Source organism: Epinephelus lanceolatus, chromosome 14 (assembly GCF_041903045.1).
Source record: "Epinephelus lanceolatus isolate andai-2023 chromosome 14, ASM4190304v1, whole genome shotgun sequence".
Lineage (NCBI taxonomy): Eukaryota > Metazoa > Chordata > Actinopteri > Perciformes > Serranidae > Epinephelus > Epinephelus lanceolatus.
Genome location: NC_135747.1, coordinates 24,576,407 through 24,593,985, shown reverse-complemented (window position 1 = coordinate 24,593,985; position 17,579 = coordinate 24,576,407). Strand labels below are relative to the sequence as shown.

The 17,579-nt window shown below is 42.3% G+C and overlaps 1 protein-coding gene across 5 annotated transcripts in view; it reads left to right on the top strand.

The window, feature by feature from the left end:
• Positions 1 to 6,594: 6,594 nt before the first annotated feature.
• Positions 6,595 to 17,579, top strand: part of adam23b (ADAM metallopeptidase domain 23b) — a 36,104-nt gene continuing 25,119 nt past the window's right edge. For 4 of the 5 annotated variants that reach the window (XR_013493273.1, XM_033617486.2, XM_033617487.2 and 1 more), the window contains exons 1-4: positions 6,595 to 6,821; positions 7,427 to 7,680; positions 8,144 to 8,220; positions 17,230 to 17,293. Coding sequence is in view for 4 of the 5 variants with exons in the window: in XM_033617486.2 (XP_033473377.1) it covers positions 6,746 to 6,821; positions 7,427 to 7,680; positions 8,144 to 8,220; positions 17,230 to 17,293 (471 nt within the window). In the remaining variant the exon portion in view is untranslated. The remainder of the gene's footprint in view (positions 6,822 to 7,426; positions 7,681 to 8,143; positions 8,221 to 17,229; positions 17,294 to 17,579) is intronic. The other variant, XM_033617488.2, reaches the window with a different exon arrangement.

Genomic DNA, 17,579 nt, shown 5'->3' with positions numbered 1-17,579 from the left:
AATAATGCATCCATCAATCATCAATCCATCCATCTATCTTCATCTGCTTATCTGGGGCTGGGCTGCAGGGGCAGCAGGCCAAGCAAAGCACCCCAGACATCCCTCTCCCCAGCAATGCTTTCCAGCTCCTTGTGGGGGACCCCAAGGCCTTCCCAGGCCAGATGAGATATGTAATCCCTCGAGTGTTTTCTGGGTCTGCTTCGGGGCCTCCTACCAGCGGGACGTGCCTGAAACACCTCCAGCGAGAGCAACTAGGAGGCATCCTGATCATATGCCTGAACCAGATTAATGGACCTCTTTAGACGTGAAGGAGCAGCAGCTCTACTCCGAGCTCCTTCCAGATGTCCAAGCTCCTTACCTTATCTCTAAGGTTGAGCCCTGCTACCCCACAGAGGAAATTCATTTCGGCTGCTTGTAGCCGCGATCTCTTTGGGCTCATCCCAATACCCCCCCTAAGCCCTACCCCTTGGCCCTACCCTTAGATTTGCATGTTCCCGCGAGGGGTAGGGGTGTCCCAATTCCTTTTGCGTGTAGGGGTAGGGGGCATAACAAGGGGTAGTGGGTATGAAACTAGCCCTTTGGAGCAAGGGATTTCAGATGCTGACTTGACAGCGAGGGGTAGACGTCACGATGGCTACCACCGAGCAAGAGACGGGGAAAAAAGTTCATACGTGTACGTATAATTTTGCAAATAAACATGGAACTTTTGTAAAAACATTTTCGAATAACTGTGTATTTGTGTAGAGAACGGTATAACAATTTTTTATTGCTATTCACAGTGTCTAGATTGGAGTTGACAGAAAGCTAGCCAGCTAGCTACCTAGCTTGCACTATCTGGTGTCTGTCATCTGTCCTGTTCTGCAAAATTATTGGATTTTTCACATTACAATAACACGCCAGCTAGTATAGCTATGCTACCTCGTAATGTTAGATGGTTAGCTAGCCAGCTAGCTAGCAGAAGTCCCCTGTCGTACATAATTTTGTCGTCTGTCGTTCATCAGACGAAGCATGATGAATACAACAAACGCAATCGGTAGGATGAACTCAACTTAAGACTCCATTGTAGATGCCGGTTGGAAATGTACATGGCTCACGGCTTCCTGTTTAAATAGTTACGTATGCGTGAACGTAACCGACGCAGTGACGTAGTGAGTGGTGTCCCAGTTCCTAGGGAAAGATTTCAACCCCTACCCCTCGTTGCTTCATTTCAAGGGCTAAGGGATAGTGGGCAAGGGCTAGGGGTAGGGCCAAGGGCTAAGGGGTAGTGGACAAGGGGGGGTATTGGGATTGGGCCTTAATTTATGTCACTACCCAGAGCTCATGACCATAGGTGAGGGTTGGGACATAAATGGACCAGTAAATCGAAAGCTTTGCCTTCCAGCTCAGCTCCCTCAAAATGAAGCACCAACACGCTGATCCATCTCACGCTCCATTCTGCCCTCACTCGTGAACTAGTCCCTGAGATACTTGAACCCCTTTGCTTGGGGCAGTAACTGTAATAAAACAGAACATACCAATAACAACATGATAGTAAATTAAAGAGTAAAACAAGGTGTTAAAAACAGATATAAATACATAAATGTGTCTAAATATGCATGCATAAACTAAGCACATAGCTCATTCAAGAGGAAATATCCCAGATACATGACGACTTAATGCACATACTAAGACTAAAAACATTCAGCAACTAGGTCATCCCTCGAAAGACAACTTATATAAGTGTTTTGTGAAAGAGTCAACAGACTCAGCTGATCTAATGGGAGCGGGGAGACTGCTCCAAAGTCTGGGGGCAAGAACAGCAAAAGAGCAGACACTGTTGGTCTTGCAGTTGGTGCGCGGTATGGCCAGCAGGGTTTGGCTGAATGATCTAAGTGGCCACTCAGCAGTGTAAGGAGTTAGCTTTGAAATGTAGGCAGGAGCTAGCTCATGAGGTTTCCTATAAGTGATTAAAAGAATCTTAAAATCAATTCTGAACTCCACTGCAGCCAACGCAGCGAGGCTAAAATAGGAGTAATGTGAGATCTAAGACCAGTCCTTGATGCTGCATTTTGTACAAGCTGAAGAAGTGCCAGGGCAGTATGACTAAGGCAAGTGAGAAGGGCATCAGCTGATAGTAAAGGTAACACTCAACATCCATCATCTCTCTAAGTCCAACCCCCTGTTGAAAATGTAAAACTGAAGCTTCAAGCCCAGAGATGACCACAATGACTTATCGTAGCACTCCCATGATGAGCTAATACATGTTCATGTGCACAATCATTAAAGTGTCCATTTAATTTTTTCATCTCTACAACACCCATTCATCGAAGTTCAGCATGATTAAGGTACTATTAAAAAATTTAGTAATAGGCTTCAATAGAGTAATGGGGGACGAAAATGGTAAATGCAACAGAGGCTGAAATATTTTGACTTTTATGCCCTAGTGTGAGTCCAGATCCAAAATGCTTGATCCTAGGCCTCCCATAATGCAACATAATAACGTTAGACCCCCTGTGTTTGGTAAATGCCATGGATGTACAAAGAGAACTGGATACAGCGCTGGAAGCAGGAGCATAAGGCCAAAATTGTTCGACTGCCACGTATGAAAATCCCTGGATGAGCTGGCCACTTCCAGTTTAGCCCTCCACTAACTTGAATGGGGATACAATGAATTAATCGTGCAGTTTGTCAAGACTTTCCAAATCTTATTTGACCGAATGGATCAGATTCAGATAGTGAAACAAGTAATTTTGTGGAGGTTGTGATGCTCAAAAAACGTATCCATTGATTTACAGACATCTCTTTCACAATATGTCTATGGGAAAAGGTCTTTTTGGGCCCACTGGCGTCCACATGGCAGACTCTGAAGTTGTAATTCCACTGTTTCGCCACTATGAAAATTGTCTTCAAAGCCTGGCACATTTCTAGTATCTAACGCCCAAACTCACACTTGACAAAGCTCCATCAGAGCCACAGAAGACGTCATACAAAAAATATATTGTTAATAATGAACATTGGCAATAAATACAGCTGTCTTTTCTGCCTAAATCACAAACTATAGAGAAAATAGAGAGTCTATCACAGTTTACATCAGTGCTGCCAAACTGCTCTTTATGGGGTTTAACTTTTCAAACATGTTGCTCCCCTGGCACCACTCCAACCCCAACACTGATGTCACAGACACCCAGCTAAAGGCAAAACACCTGTTATGACATCATCGACGGAGGCATAGCCAGAGCTTTTTTCAGGCTGAATGTTTTAATTGCCCAGTGTGATTTAGCACGGAGTCACTCTTTATGTCACGAATAAGAAGTAAATCACGTTAATAACAAGTGAAGTTACCTCCCACAGCTCAGGCAGCAGTAAGTTTTACTTACTGCTACCTGAGCTGCTTACTTTTAATCAGCTGACCTTTGTAGGAGAGATGTTAGTTGTATTAAATTAGTCAGATTTAATAGGAACCGTCTGATGCAAGGTCGAACTAATGAAGACTTAGCTTGTTCATGCGGATTCCGCTGCTTACTCGACCCCTTTTTCTTTGATCAGACAGTCTTGTCTCAGTTGTCTCAGTATCCAGCAACCCAAAATGACCATCTCATCCCTCTGTGGACTGTTCAGCCCTGAGGGGGGAGCTGTCACATCCTCCAAGAGCCCCGTGTGTGTGTGTGTGTATGTGTGGGCAATCTGCATAGCCTTACAATGAAATCTACAACTCATGCCATACGCTCGTTATAGTTCATGGCCCATGTCACACAGTCTGCCTTTAAGATATTCTGCTATCTCAAGAAGAGACTGGGGCACATTAAGGGTTCTCACTGGGACTTTTAACTCAAAGAAACTTAAAGGAGCTATTGTAATCACTCTTGAACACCAGTGTTCATGATGTTCCTCACGTACCGTCTCAGCAAGCTCGGTTTAGATCTCATTTCATTTTACATTTACTTGCTCAGCTGTGGCATTGAAACACTTTATATTCATATGATAGCGATAACTCACACATACATGGCACCTAAAGTTAAATCAAGAGGATCAGTCATAATGTTTGCTGTAGCTCTATGAAGTGTTTCCTCATAAATGAGTTATTTTCAGTGAAAAAAAGCCAATGTAATTGTATTTAGGGCATTGTGTGTTGATGGATTGGGTGCTTACCTTATCGGCACAATGATGGGAGAAACTCTGGAATGGAGTCAGTTTATAAAGCACAATTAATTTTGAGGAAACTAATTTTGATTTATATACATCATATAAATGAAATGAGAAAAGAAAAATGCTTTTACGTAGGTGTGATTTGTGAGAGATCTCACTCATATTGTTTCTGGGGTGGATGACTTGACCTTTAAGATGACGGTCAAAAGGTCAAACTTGGCCAAATGTCAAAGGTGTAGATAATAAAATTAGCGATGGATGAATTCCATTTAGCTGCCTCAGTGTCAGGGTTTTGGTATTGTGCATGCTGGCTCACTGTCACACTGCCATGGCTTATTGGGACACTTTCATAGAACAGATCCACTGTTGATGTTATTAGTAACCCTGTGTTTTTCCTGCTGTGACAAATCAAAATGTCTGCTGTGCACTTTGCTGCTGTGGTCTGTGCCTCTATCATAAGATTAAAAATGAAATTTTGTGTTATGATGTGCAGTAATAAAATACATAAGTACAAATTTGAAGTACAGTAGGCTCGGCCTACTTGTATTTTACTCGATTATTTCTATTCTACGTGACTTTATACCTGGACTTCACAACGTTTCAGAGGGGAATTCTGCATGTTTTTACTCTACTACATTTATTTGACAGCCATTAATTACTAGTGACTTCAAAGCTCAGGATTTTACACAAATAAAGTGATCAGCTTACACAGTATGAAGCATTGTTATAGGTTAAACCACCCAACAACAGAATATAACCAATAGGTATCGTAGTTAACTTTGCTTTTACCAGCTGACACATAAAATGCTGCTCACCCATTAATGCATCAGTTATGAAATTACCAAATAATGGCTAATGAACATATTAAGTGCATTTTACTGCTAAATCCTCTAATTGACCTGTCACTAAGCCCCGCTTCTTTGTGATGGTCTGACAAGCTGTCGGAGTGAGCTAACTGCACTCCCTGAAGAAATATTATCATATTTTTGGAAAAATGAAACAGTGATTCCAGAGAGAAGCAGACAGAGGGGTCTACAGTCTGTGTTTGAAGGATATATCCAGGATGTCAAACTGACTCAGCAGCAACAACAGGTCAAAAAGACAAAGATAGTTAGAAGCTAAAACCGAACTATAGGCTACAGATCACAGTGTAAAAGTGAACCACCACATCACTGCTGATCACCACAGAAGACAATGAATATAAAGGGAAACTTTGCTGATATTGAACCAGCTGTGTGGCATCACAGTGTGTGCAGATGAACGGTGCCTGTGCCGCTGCCAGCACCCAGACTTTCACCACCGGACAGGCAGGGATCTCCAGAGGAAGTCAAACAACTTTTATCAGTGATCACATCTCTGCGTCATCACAATGCGATGACATAGAGCTGGTTGAATATCAGCAAAGTTTCTCTGCTTCCCTTCACTGGTTCCTGTACAGCAGGGTTGGTCTTTATTCACTGTTATAATCATTAAAAGCAAAAGCAGCATGTGTATACATTCAGTAGGCTATATCTTCAGTTGTTAGCTAGCTAACCCTACACTTTTCAGGGTTTGATTTTGGTTTTTGAACAGGGAAGAAACGTGTATCTTTTTCCAACCTCACCAGGTAACGAGTATCACGACGCTGGTCTGAGCCGGCCTGATGCTACATTATGAGGTCTTAGTGAAGGATCAGTTAACATTTAGGCTACTGTAAATTAAGGAACCAAAGTTGGCCTATGTCAAGATGTGATTCCTTAACTCTTCATATTGAAATAGTTTTCAACTAGCCTGTTTTCTACAGCATGAATGAATATCTGAAATTCAGTCATGGCTTTTGGTTTTGGTATGCCACCCCAAGATTTTCAGCGGCTCCATCTGGCCACCCCTACGAAAAATTTCTGGGGGCACCACTGTTTATAACCATGATATTATAAGACGTAGCTAAATCCTTAAATCCTACCCCAAATCATACCCATTTATTATATATTACTACAATGACTGGAACATTATGCGATAAAATTTGGTTTAATGCTTGCTTATTTTTTTTTACATATTCTTTTATATGTTTTTTTTTTATTTTACAGAGGCGTGATGCGTTCACTTGATCAAATATTTGCCCTGTTTTTCTGAATTAACACAACTATAATCTCTGTAATTCACAAAAAAAACAGCATATTATTTTCTCAAGTGTATGTTTATGCTCTCTTAGTTTTTCTCCTTATCATAACAAATAAAAAATCACCCATGTGAAATGATCATCTCAGTGTCACAGGGTCATTTCCTGATGTGATCACACATGTCTTTGAGGTCACCTGCGCGGGCTTCCTGTGGTCCAGGAGGGAGGAAGGACATGTTTGTGCTCATCGAGGAGGAGTCTGCTGGTTGACTTCCAGTAGCTGCCTGGCCACCGCCTTCTTTCTGCTCCCCCCCCTCCCTTCCCCCCTCATCCCCTCTCATCCTCCTCCTCACCCTCCTCCTCCTCCTCCTCCTTCAGCCGCTACTGCAGCAGCATCCCGGTGCCTCCTGGATCCATGAAGAAAGCCCCCCTGCACGGCACGTCCCCCGCCACGATGGGCCGCGAGCTATATACTGCGTTGTTGTGTTGATATCGAGATATTTCAGTTATCAAATATGAATCATGCATTTGATATTTCTGGCCACTTTGCTCGTCAGCATCCTTTCGCCTTGGCTTCATCCATCACTAGCGTCATCCGGTACGTATTGCAACAGCCCGCTGGCTGCTTTATTTGTCACTTTCATGTAACTAGACACACCTTTTACTTTGTGTGTTGGGCTAAAATAATATCTGATGGTGTACTGCAGGTGCACAGCATCGCGTTTTTACCTCCCCTAAAGATATTTGATTTAATATGCGGCGTATTCAGCGTGATGGTGCATGAGGCAGACTACAGCATCTCAGCATCTTTTGTTCAGCTTATAAAATATAGTGCTCTTTATTATGTGTGAGTGTCATATTTAACACTAACAGTTGCTGGTGCTCTTTTTACTTCAAGTGCATGGCATTATCTGGATAAATATGTTTTGATAATATTGTATAATGCACACTGCATTTATCTTTATGGTGCAGAGTTTTTCACTTTGGGAACAGCTCCATCAAAAGTGCCTCTCTGTGAAATGTATCCATCTGTATTCTGTCATATGTGGTTGTCAGTACACAAGAGCGTGTATGCAGTCTTTCTAAACACTGTCCTAAGAATGGCAATGAAGCCGTGGCCACTTGCCTCAGTATTATCAATGCGTTTCATGAATAAAGCATGACAGCTGGCTGTGTGCGTGTGTCTTTATACGTGTGTGTCAGGTTTTTCATGTCCGTGCGGTGGGAATTGTCTTGCAGATTCTCAAGGAGCAGGGGACAAGGTTGAGAGGGACGCAGTGCCAGCCCTGCTGAAGCAACAGGCAACTGCAGCACCTGCCACAGACAACACAACACAGCATGCAGCAGAGCATGTGATCACCTACCCCTCGCGGTTGATCTACTACCTAAACGAGGACTCGGAGAGCACTTACCATGACCTGGACACCCGCACCAAGAACCAAGCCACAGACGGGCAGGTAAGCCAGGATGCGGGAGATTGATACTGGCATGTGGTGAGAAGAATTTCCTAGAAATATCAGTGGTCAATAGCAGGAGTGTCCAGGCATTTAAAAGCATTCTCCATGGTCGAGGCTTTGAAGTTTTAAATCCAGATTATGGCTCCTATTAAACGTTAACCTTGCCTGTAATGTCATTTTACTGCACAGTGTCAGACAAAGCAAAGACACCCATCACTCCTAACACATTAACAGATACACTTTAGGAACTGGAACCATGCCAGAGCGACCATGCTGAAGGAAGCCTTTCTTCCAGTATACCCACTGTGCATTACCATCTGCCATCTACCACCACATCTGTTATTTGTGCACTGTGCTGTAGAGGATGCTGAAGGTGGACTCTGGAGGATTTTATGTTGGTAGACAGCTATAGTCTTATACTTTGCATCATGTAATGCAGTGACAACTCTTTTCTCCTTCACAGGCGGTCCACCTCGCCCAAGCCAGTTTCCAGTTAGAAGCATTTGGCTCCAGATTTGTTCTGGATCTAGCACTGAACACGTAAGTCCTTCTTATATCACTACAGTAATGCATTTTAGCTAAAGCAATTGAATTTATAGACAGTAGGGCTAGGTATTGTTTTAAAAATGATGATACCAGTACCAATACCAGAACCCTTAAAGTGATATGGATAGGGTACTTCATGTGATACCCGTTATGTGAATGGAGTGGAGTGTAGGATAGCCATACTGAACCTCCAACCTTTGTTAATACACCTTGCTCGACTTCACCAGACCACAGCTTGTATGGGTTGGAGCTGCTTCTGCGGGAGTGTGAGCTCCACACTGAAAACTGGACTATTGCATCAGATTTTGGACAGACTGTATGCACTGTGCCACAGGAAGTTAGCATAAAAACAGATTAGCGAAGAGATTGATGAATGTAAGACAGCTCTATTAAGAGATTTGTCTTAAGTGAAAATTTCGATGGCATGTTTAGCCAGCTAAGATTGGTAGTATGATAGCTGTGTACCATGTAGAGTTCTCCAGGGATAATGTTTTTCTGTAGGCTGCCCTGGTCCCCTTCATCAGAAAGTCTATGGGATTTTTCTATTGGATTGGAAAATTGTAGAAAATAAACTCTGTGGCAAACAATTATGATACTTAGATGTTTTGTTCAGCCAGATAATCTTCACAAATGACCACTTTTATGATTTTTGAAGCGCAAGTGCAATTGCCAGAAGTAAAAAGCTAACGTCAGGCTATAAACAAACTACACCACAGTCGCATGACTCAATGTCGCCACCACAGCAACCTGTAAAGCCATGTTTGGCGTGATGAAGTTCTGTAGTCTCATTTAGCCACTCGTTAGAAACCACCTTTTTAAAGACACACATAAGCTTCAAAATCTTGAGTCAAATATGTACTGACTAATTTAATGCTGTAGAACAAAAATCGCTTAAGCATTTGTCCACCACAGACCTTATTTCAGGCGTCCAACCAAAAACTCAAAAAACATTGACTTCAAGCCGAGGGAACCAGGGATGTGAAAATCCAAACTCATTTTCCAGGTTTTTGGACTCATTCCTGGACCACTCTATAGAGCGGTGATTCCCAACTGGTTGGTAGTGGTCCAAAAGTGGGTCGCGGGTCCATTCTGAATGAACAAGCAAGTGACTCGCAAACGTGTAAAGTTTGTAAAAAACACACTTTATTTTTGAGTACAGTGAATTTCCAGCACAGAGCTTTTATTTTGAAGTGCCGTTTCCCACTGTAGAGTGATTGACAAATGGACAACTACTTGACAGAGACAGCAAACTAGCTTGAAAGCATGGCCAACCGCAAGTATAATGCTGAATGTATTAAACTGTGTGGACCTTGAACCAGTGACTAAGGGGAAATCTGGAGCCTGTGGCTGGACCAGTTGGGAACCACTGCTATAGAGTGCATGCACAGTGGGTCATATGTCTTTTAACATAGTATTTCAGAAAACATCACTCGTCCCGTTTTTGCCTTTTTACTGATCCATGCACATATTCCATAAGATTGGATGATGAAAAACACTCAAAATTAATTTTCTGCCATTTCTGCGGCAGCGTTTTTATCCATCTGCAAAGAGATGTATTTCCTTATGTTGAACACTAGAGGTGTATGGCGTATACTATATGGAAATATGGACACAAAACAAAACATAACAGTTATTAATGGGTGCAACAACAGATTCGAGCCATTTTGCTGTCGTTGTGAGTTTGTCGGGATCGTTTAACACCTTACTGCTGTATTAGCTCGTGCTAACTGGGCAGATGTTGAATGAAAGTTCAATGAAAGTTTGGTGATCCAGTGGGGAGTTTAGACAGTTAGGGATCAAAAAGGATTGGATGCATGTATCGTTTAGCTGGACACATTTTGATACTGCTTGGTACTAAGTAATTTTGATAAATACCTTATAAGGGCATTGAGTACCAATACCCAGCTCTGACAGAAAGTGAGCCGCTCTGCTCATTAAAGTAAATTCCACTCAGATACCCACACAGTTAGCCATAATGGCTGCTACACTTTCTAGTGTTTACTACCAGTCAGACACAGAGACTGATTGTAAAAGGATTAATTCCCAGAGTCTTTACAATGGAAGTGATGAGTGCAAAGTTGGCACAATTCGTAGAGCCACAATAGCCACATTTAGGGGAAGTACAGCAGGTTAGAATATAACGGAATTTCCCTTTAAGCATAACAAACTTTGTGGTTGAATTTCCAGTGAAAAGAATCTGCCTGTGTCTGCTGTCAAGGTCATGTTGACAGCATTGTACAGATTCATCAGGGGTTTAAGAGAAGCTGTGTAAACCTTCCTGCCACAACAGAGCCACACTGACTCTTCCTATGGATATTATAGAAAACACTTTCAGCATCCTGTACAAAACATTATAGGAAAGCATCAAAGGAAAGATAGGTTTAGGGTTTAATTTAGGGTTTTATTTCTTAGTGCAGGGCTGTTGAGTTGTACTAATTCAAAGCTCTCTCCCATGGAGTCTGCCATGTTTCTACAGTAGCCCAGAATGGACACAGGAGAGGTTTCAGTCCTGCAACCTCTCTGCTAGATGCCACTAAGTCCTGCATGCTGGACCTTTGAATGCAGGCCTAATGTTAGCTAAATGCACAGTTTAAGATGTGCTTTGTAGGAAAAATTGACAAGAATAAAAGTGAAATAAATATTGTATTGGAGAAAGACACAAAATCATGCTCAGTAAGTAAACAAGTGAAGTAGGAACATCATACACCAAACAGGATCAAAGGCAGTATCAGATAAAAAAAACATGGTAACTGAGCGTATTGACAGACTGTGAGACATGACACGAAGCGGCGGTTGAGGCTGAATAAAGATGAATTTAACCGAAACACTGAGTCGTCTGACTCTGATAAGATCACGCCCTCACGGTGAAAGTCTGGCTTAGTGCATCAAAATGATCAGAAAGTGCAAGATACCGACTCTCTGAGCAAGCAATATGTGTCACAGCCGAAACCAAACTGACAACACTTGTGTTTCCCGTCTGCAGATGACTGCTGTTTGTAAAGGATATGTGCTATTATATGTCAGATCAGTGATTAATGCGGCGTCAGTCAGCGATAATGTAATCAGGGAAACTGTAATTGAATAGGTCAGCGCGCTAGTTTCCAGAATCCTCCCGGTGCTAAAAGCAATCTTAGTTCAGCCGCCAGACTATACACACAGGCTGTTTAAGAAAATGATTTGGAAAACCAGAAGTCTCTGTCTTTAATGAGGTTTAATGGGTTTGCATCAAAATCAGCTGGGAGACGGTCACTCTAGTGTGTGATCACATTGGGAGACACGAGGCTCCAGACACTCAATGATATTGATTTACTCTCTTCACAAAGTCGCCGCTGTACATGTGTGAAGGCTTAATGTCCATGTGTACAAGGACTTTGAAGTGCTGATTGAATTCCAGCTCCCTTAAAGTGATTTAAAGCTATATAATATTGTAACTTTATATTGTCTGCATGACCGAGTTTCTGTTAGATGTGAAGACTTACACATTTGTTTTTTTTAGTCTGTGTGTAGGTATTCAGTCTCTGGTTACTTAAGAGCGTAAATTCATCACTTTAGCAAAAAACAAATTATGGAAACCTTGAACCAGGTTTGTTGAGGATATCTTTATTTACTTGGATAGCTGGTAAATGAAGTGAAATAATCCTGGATGCCAAAAGTGTGAGCATCACTTCAGTGCCGGAGTAGAAACCTACAAAGTGCAGATTTGAGCAGCTAAATTCAGTAAATAGTGTGTCTTTGTGTGGAAATGTACAAGGTCAAGTAATGTAGGAAAGACTCAAGAAAGTATGAATAAGCTCCATGTTGTGAGGAGACCACATGTCTGACTACGCTTACTGAGGAGTTGATGCCAATCAGCGTATCCTCATACAACAGTTCGTTTGACATCTAGCGAATTAGCTCCCTATGAATGATGTTAAGTTACACAGGTTAGGTTTAGGTAAAGAAACATGGTGACTATGTACCTTAAAATAACTCATAGTTTACTTGGTTTAACACAGGACGTGAACACAAGTCTCCTGTAGGCAAGTCTTGTGTTGTTTGCCTCCTTTTGCGGACTTTCCCTTCGTGATACTATTTCCTTCTTTTCTCCCTTCAGTGCATTGCTCATGTGATTGCAGCCTTCCCGATAATGTGGGTTATACACGAATTACTGGCTCATGATTATGTTGATTATGTGCCAACTGTGGTGAATTACTTTTCGTAGGTATACTTATGAACAGTGCGTGAGAACAGCCTGTGCCGCTGTATCAGGAAGGCCAATGGGCGAGTCATCCCTGGCCATGATATCTCCAACGTTTCTGTCTTTCTTCACTTTTTTCTAAATGGAATATATTCAGTGAGGTTATGTGGAAATATAAAAAAAAAATATTGTCACACATGTTTTGTTTACATTGTTTGCAGCATGTGTTAAGTCGCACACAGACAGTAGGGACTGAACTCTCCTCCCGTCATTCACAGCTCACACAATCTCACATCGTGTTTAAAAGCTGTCATCCTGTGCATTCAGGACATTCAGGAATCACCACACAACACAGCAGCAGCAGCTCTTTACAGCAGCAGAGAGAAAAGCATGACCTTGATTCCCAGCTGTTTGCTTGTAGCGTAGGTTATCTGTGAGATACATGAGCTAACTTCAGTGTGTGCCTTTTCTTTTTGTGTGAGAACAGGGGTTTGAATTCTGCTTGGTGTTGTAGCTGCGACAGTACCGATCTAAATATAGATAGGTCTGTAACCTGCCAATGGGTGCTACTTTATCTGCTCACCTCTTACTGTACCTGCGACTGCAAACCAAGGGAGCATTTTTTTACATCTGAAAACAATTTCTTTCAGTCGACATATCATATATTGATAGAACTGAAATTAGGGTGGGGCAATATATTTATATGATATTGATATTGTGATGTGACACTAGATATTGTCTTAGATTTTGGATATCATAATATTGTGTGTGTTGTCTTTTCCTGGTTTTAAAGGCTGCATTACAGTAAAGTGATGTCATTTTCTGAACATGCCAGACTGTTCTAGCTGTTCTATTATTTACTTTTACCCACACAGTCATTATAGCCACATTACTGATAACTGCTTATCAAAATCTCATTGTGTAAATATTTTGTAACAGTACCAATAGTCAACCTAACAACATCATTGCGATATAGATATCCAGATATTTGGTCAACAATATAGTGATCTTGATTTACCCCATATTCCCCGGTCCTATTTGAAATGTGAATGAGAAAAGTGATGCTTAGTGCTGCTTCTTAAGAGCAACTCCATTTATTTAGAATCAATATTGTCACTAGTGCTGGGCGATAGATGATATTGTGGTGATATTGTAAGGTTGATTATTGGTGCTTTCACGAAACATTTAGGCAATGAGATTTTTGATAAATAATCATAAGTAATGTGGATATAATAATAAGTGGTAGTGTTGTAGTACTTGAGATCAGTCTTGGTCTCAAGACCACTTTTTGAATGTCTCATCTTGGACTTGACTTCAGTCAGGAACACGTTAGTCAAAGAAAACTTCCATTGCCGTAATACATTTGGCGGTGTGGCTCTGTTCTGGGGCCTCTCTGCTTTTCCTCGGGCATACACAGAAAGCTTCTTCCACACGCTTACGTGGAAAGCCTAAGGCAGAGAGAGCAAACCTCCCTGCCCTTCCATGCGCCTACATGGAAAGGCTAAGGCAGGGAGAGCAGCAGCAAAGACCCCCCAGGAACAGAACAGAGCAGCATCAATGACAAACAGAAATGACACTGATAACTCAGATACAGCATGAAAAGGAGGAGCTGGGGTGGAGGCGGGTTGCAAAGCAGCTTGCAGAAGAAGCAGTAACAGTAGGCAGGCCAGAGCAGTTTTAATAGGGTGCCCTGAATGAGATTTGCCAGTTGGTTGCATAGAAAGGAATCATGTGATCTATCAGCTGACTCCCTTCCATCAAACAGCTGCTCCATCAGTTGATTGGGCTGTTTGAGATCAGCTGATGTAGCCAGGATGTGAGCTGAGCTTGACATCGGGTCCTGCCTGAACTAACACTATGCTCAATTTTTTATCTGTTCTTGTGTCCATCTCAGACAAAGAGGACTCTGTTGTTTTTTTTTTCCAGACTGGTCAAGACCACAACTGTGGGGATATCACTAAATTGCTTGTGTGGAAAGGAGTGTTTCAGCTTCTTAGTATTTGTTTGTATTTGTTTGCTCACAGAAAACAAAGGAAAATCCCCACACATGAAATTCACCTCTATATTATCCAGACATTTCTCATGGTACTCCTGTACACACATATATATACTGTATATGGCAATAATAGAGGGGAATGAAGAGGAGATTTGATTTGTTTTCTGTGGGTGTCTTGTGTGAGTGTGGCTCTTTCAGATATTTTTTGGGAGTACCTATGGTGTGCATGTTCCACATTTTATCGTAAGTGTGTCATGCTGTGTGGGACTCACACTGGTCTGGTCTCGGTCTCAACTTGGTCTTGCCCAGGGTTGGAAATTTGCGCCAGCCACCAGCCACATGCTGGTAAAACATGCAAGTGGCTGCAAGATTTGCTTCACTCACCAGCCAAAAAGTAATAGTAATTTATTGACCTGCCCATAGATCTTGGAATCCACCGGCCTCAGTGGCAGGTGGACAAAAAAGTTCATTTCCAAACCTTGTCTCGACCCGTCAAAATGATGTTCTTGTCTCGGCCTTGATACATTCTGGTCTTGGTCATGAGTTGGTCTCGGTTTAGGCGGTCTTGACTACAACACTGCTAAGCGGGTAAAGGCGAATAATAGAGCAGCTCGAGCAGTCTAGTAAATTCAGAAAATTACGCCATTTTACCATAATGCAGCCTTAAAGGTCAAGTTTGAAGGATTTAGGGGGATATATTGGCAGAGATGGATTATAGTATAATAAGTATGTTTTCTGTAGTGTAGAATCACCTGAAAATAAGAATCATTGTGTTGTTGTTACCCTAGAGTGAGCCGCTTATATATATACATAGGGAGCGGGTCCTTGTTTAGATTGCCATGTTGTCTCAAGAGTATCCTAGAATGGACAAACCAAACTTTGGCTCTAGATTGGGCATTTGGCATTTCTGCATTTTTGCATTGGCCACCGTACTTACCGCAGCCCATCTGCAACAAACAGTGTCGGTAAAACATAGATTTTTAACGTGAAACTGCTTCATTCAGTGTTTTTACCAGTTTAAATCACCTGGTCTGTTTGTTTTGGAGAAGGAGAGACCTCTGCAGATAATTAGGCTCCCAGTGAAAATCGGAATGTTTAGATCAGAAATAAGATCAGAAATAAGGTGAGCAAACAATAGTAGATAGTTGGCGAGCCACCGGACTCCCACATGCTACACAGCGTTGGTGAATCACTGATTTATAACATGAAACTGCTTATTCAGTGTTTTTACCAGTTTTAATCTCCCGATCCACTGGTTTTGGAGAGGAAGGGACCTCTGATGATAATTCGGCTCCAGATATAAACCTCCTGAACAATTAACACTGAAGGAATTCTAACCAGGAGAAGTTTCAGGTGGTTGCAATTCAGCAATCCTCACAGCTACAGACCACTGAATCTCCTTAAATCGTACACACTGGACCTTTAGATCCAGGAAAACACGACACACCGATATCCAAAGTCTAAGATGCTTTCTAGTATCACATCACGCTATCGATATGATATCAATATATAGCCCAGCCCATGTGTTAGAGGTATGAAGAGTAGTGACACCACAGGATTCAGAGCTGCATCTGATCTGGCGCCAGACATAAGAACCTCCTGCAGGTTTTTTTGGTCCTCCCTCTTTTCCATGCCTCTGTCTCGCTTCCCTGCTGCTGCATTGTGGTACTCAGTCTCCTGTGAACTGAGAGACCTCAGGACAGGACTCCCTTCTCATGCTCTCCACACACTTTCACAGCCCTCTCACACACACACACACACACACACACACACACACATCGACACACTCACGGTGCCTTTACCCCTCCAAGCTCCGCAGTGCTACCTAAACACACACACACACACACACACACACACACACACACACACTCGTACAAACACAGATACACTCTTATTCCTTTGGCCCACTCTCCTCGCCCTGCCTCATCTGTCACGCTATTAATAGCCCCTCACTCAGGAATCTCTCACAGACGTCGCTCATGCCTCGACTCTCCCCTCATAATGTTGCACTTCCTGCTCACATGCCGCTGAGCATCACTCAAAAATGTCACACTGCTGGTGTTACAAGACCATCACTTCTATCTTTTTTTCTGCTGCAATGCCACTGCATGTCCATGGAGAGGATGTTTTTATTTTATTTGCAAGGTTACTCAGGAAAAAAAGCGCCATTGTGGCAGAAATCGCAGCCTCTTGAAGTCAGCTGTCAGCTAACAGATTGAGTGTGTGAAATGGTTGAGGGATGCTGACTCAGATAGCAGGAACTGCCGGAAAGACCATTGTGTTCAAGGTGAATGCTGAGGCCTCGCAATCATGTCATCACATTAGGCTTCATTTGCAGCTTTCGGGCGACGTTACTTGTTTCTGTTCCTGTTATGCGTGCTGTTTCTCGACCACTGATGTAATTTTGGGAGATTTGAGGAAGAATCATGTTCTGTGCATGAACTTTGTGTAAAATGCAGTTTCAAAATGGTTGTTTTAGATCTCCTGTTTCTCTTTGATAACTGAAGGCCTCTTTGCAAAATTAGCATCTTGTTTTGACAGTATTAATGGAGTAAATGCGTCATCATCTTTCCTGAGGGCAGGCAACATTTAACATATCCGCTGCACTTTTCAGATGCCACGGGAGTGTTTGTGCAGGCTAATCCAGGCACAGTGGTGATGAGTGTTCTTGTTAAAACGCCAACCAAAGCACCACTCACGGCTAGTTGAAAGCCACAATATGTGAGTCAGAGAAAGCAAAGGCAGACAGACGCTCGTGTGTTTTTTAACTGTCAATGCATCACATCCATCCACCCTAACCAACTGCAATCTCTGTTTTGTTTTTTAACAGTGACTTGCTGTCTTCAGATTATGTTGAAATCCACTATGAGGCGGGCAAACCTGTTCTATCAAAGGTAATGTCTTCTCTTGCTGTGACTGAATTTTTACAGTACACATGATCTGTCTTGTTTTGGTGGAGTTCTGTTTTCATTTTGTACAGTCACGCACATTGTGAAGCTGGAGGCACAAGCTTTGTCTCAACTTTGGGAAATAGGCTTTGAGACAAAAACAGGAACAGATGTGAGTGTTGATTTCCTGTAAAATCAGTTTGCTTGTCATCTTTTATCACCAAACCTGCTAACTGGCAATTGAATTAAGACTGCAACCTTCATGTGTCATCCAGCAGTCACAGCCAGGAAA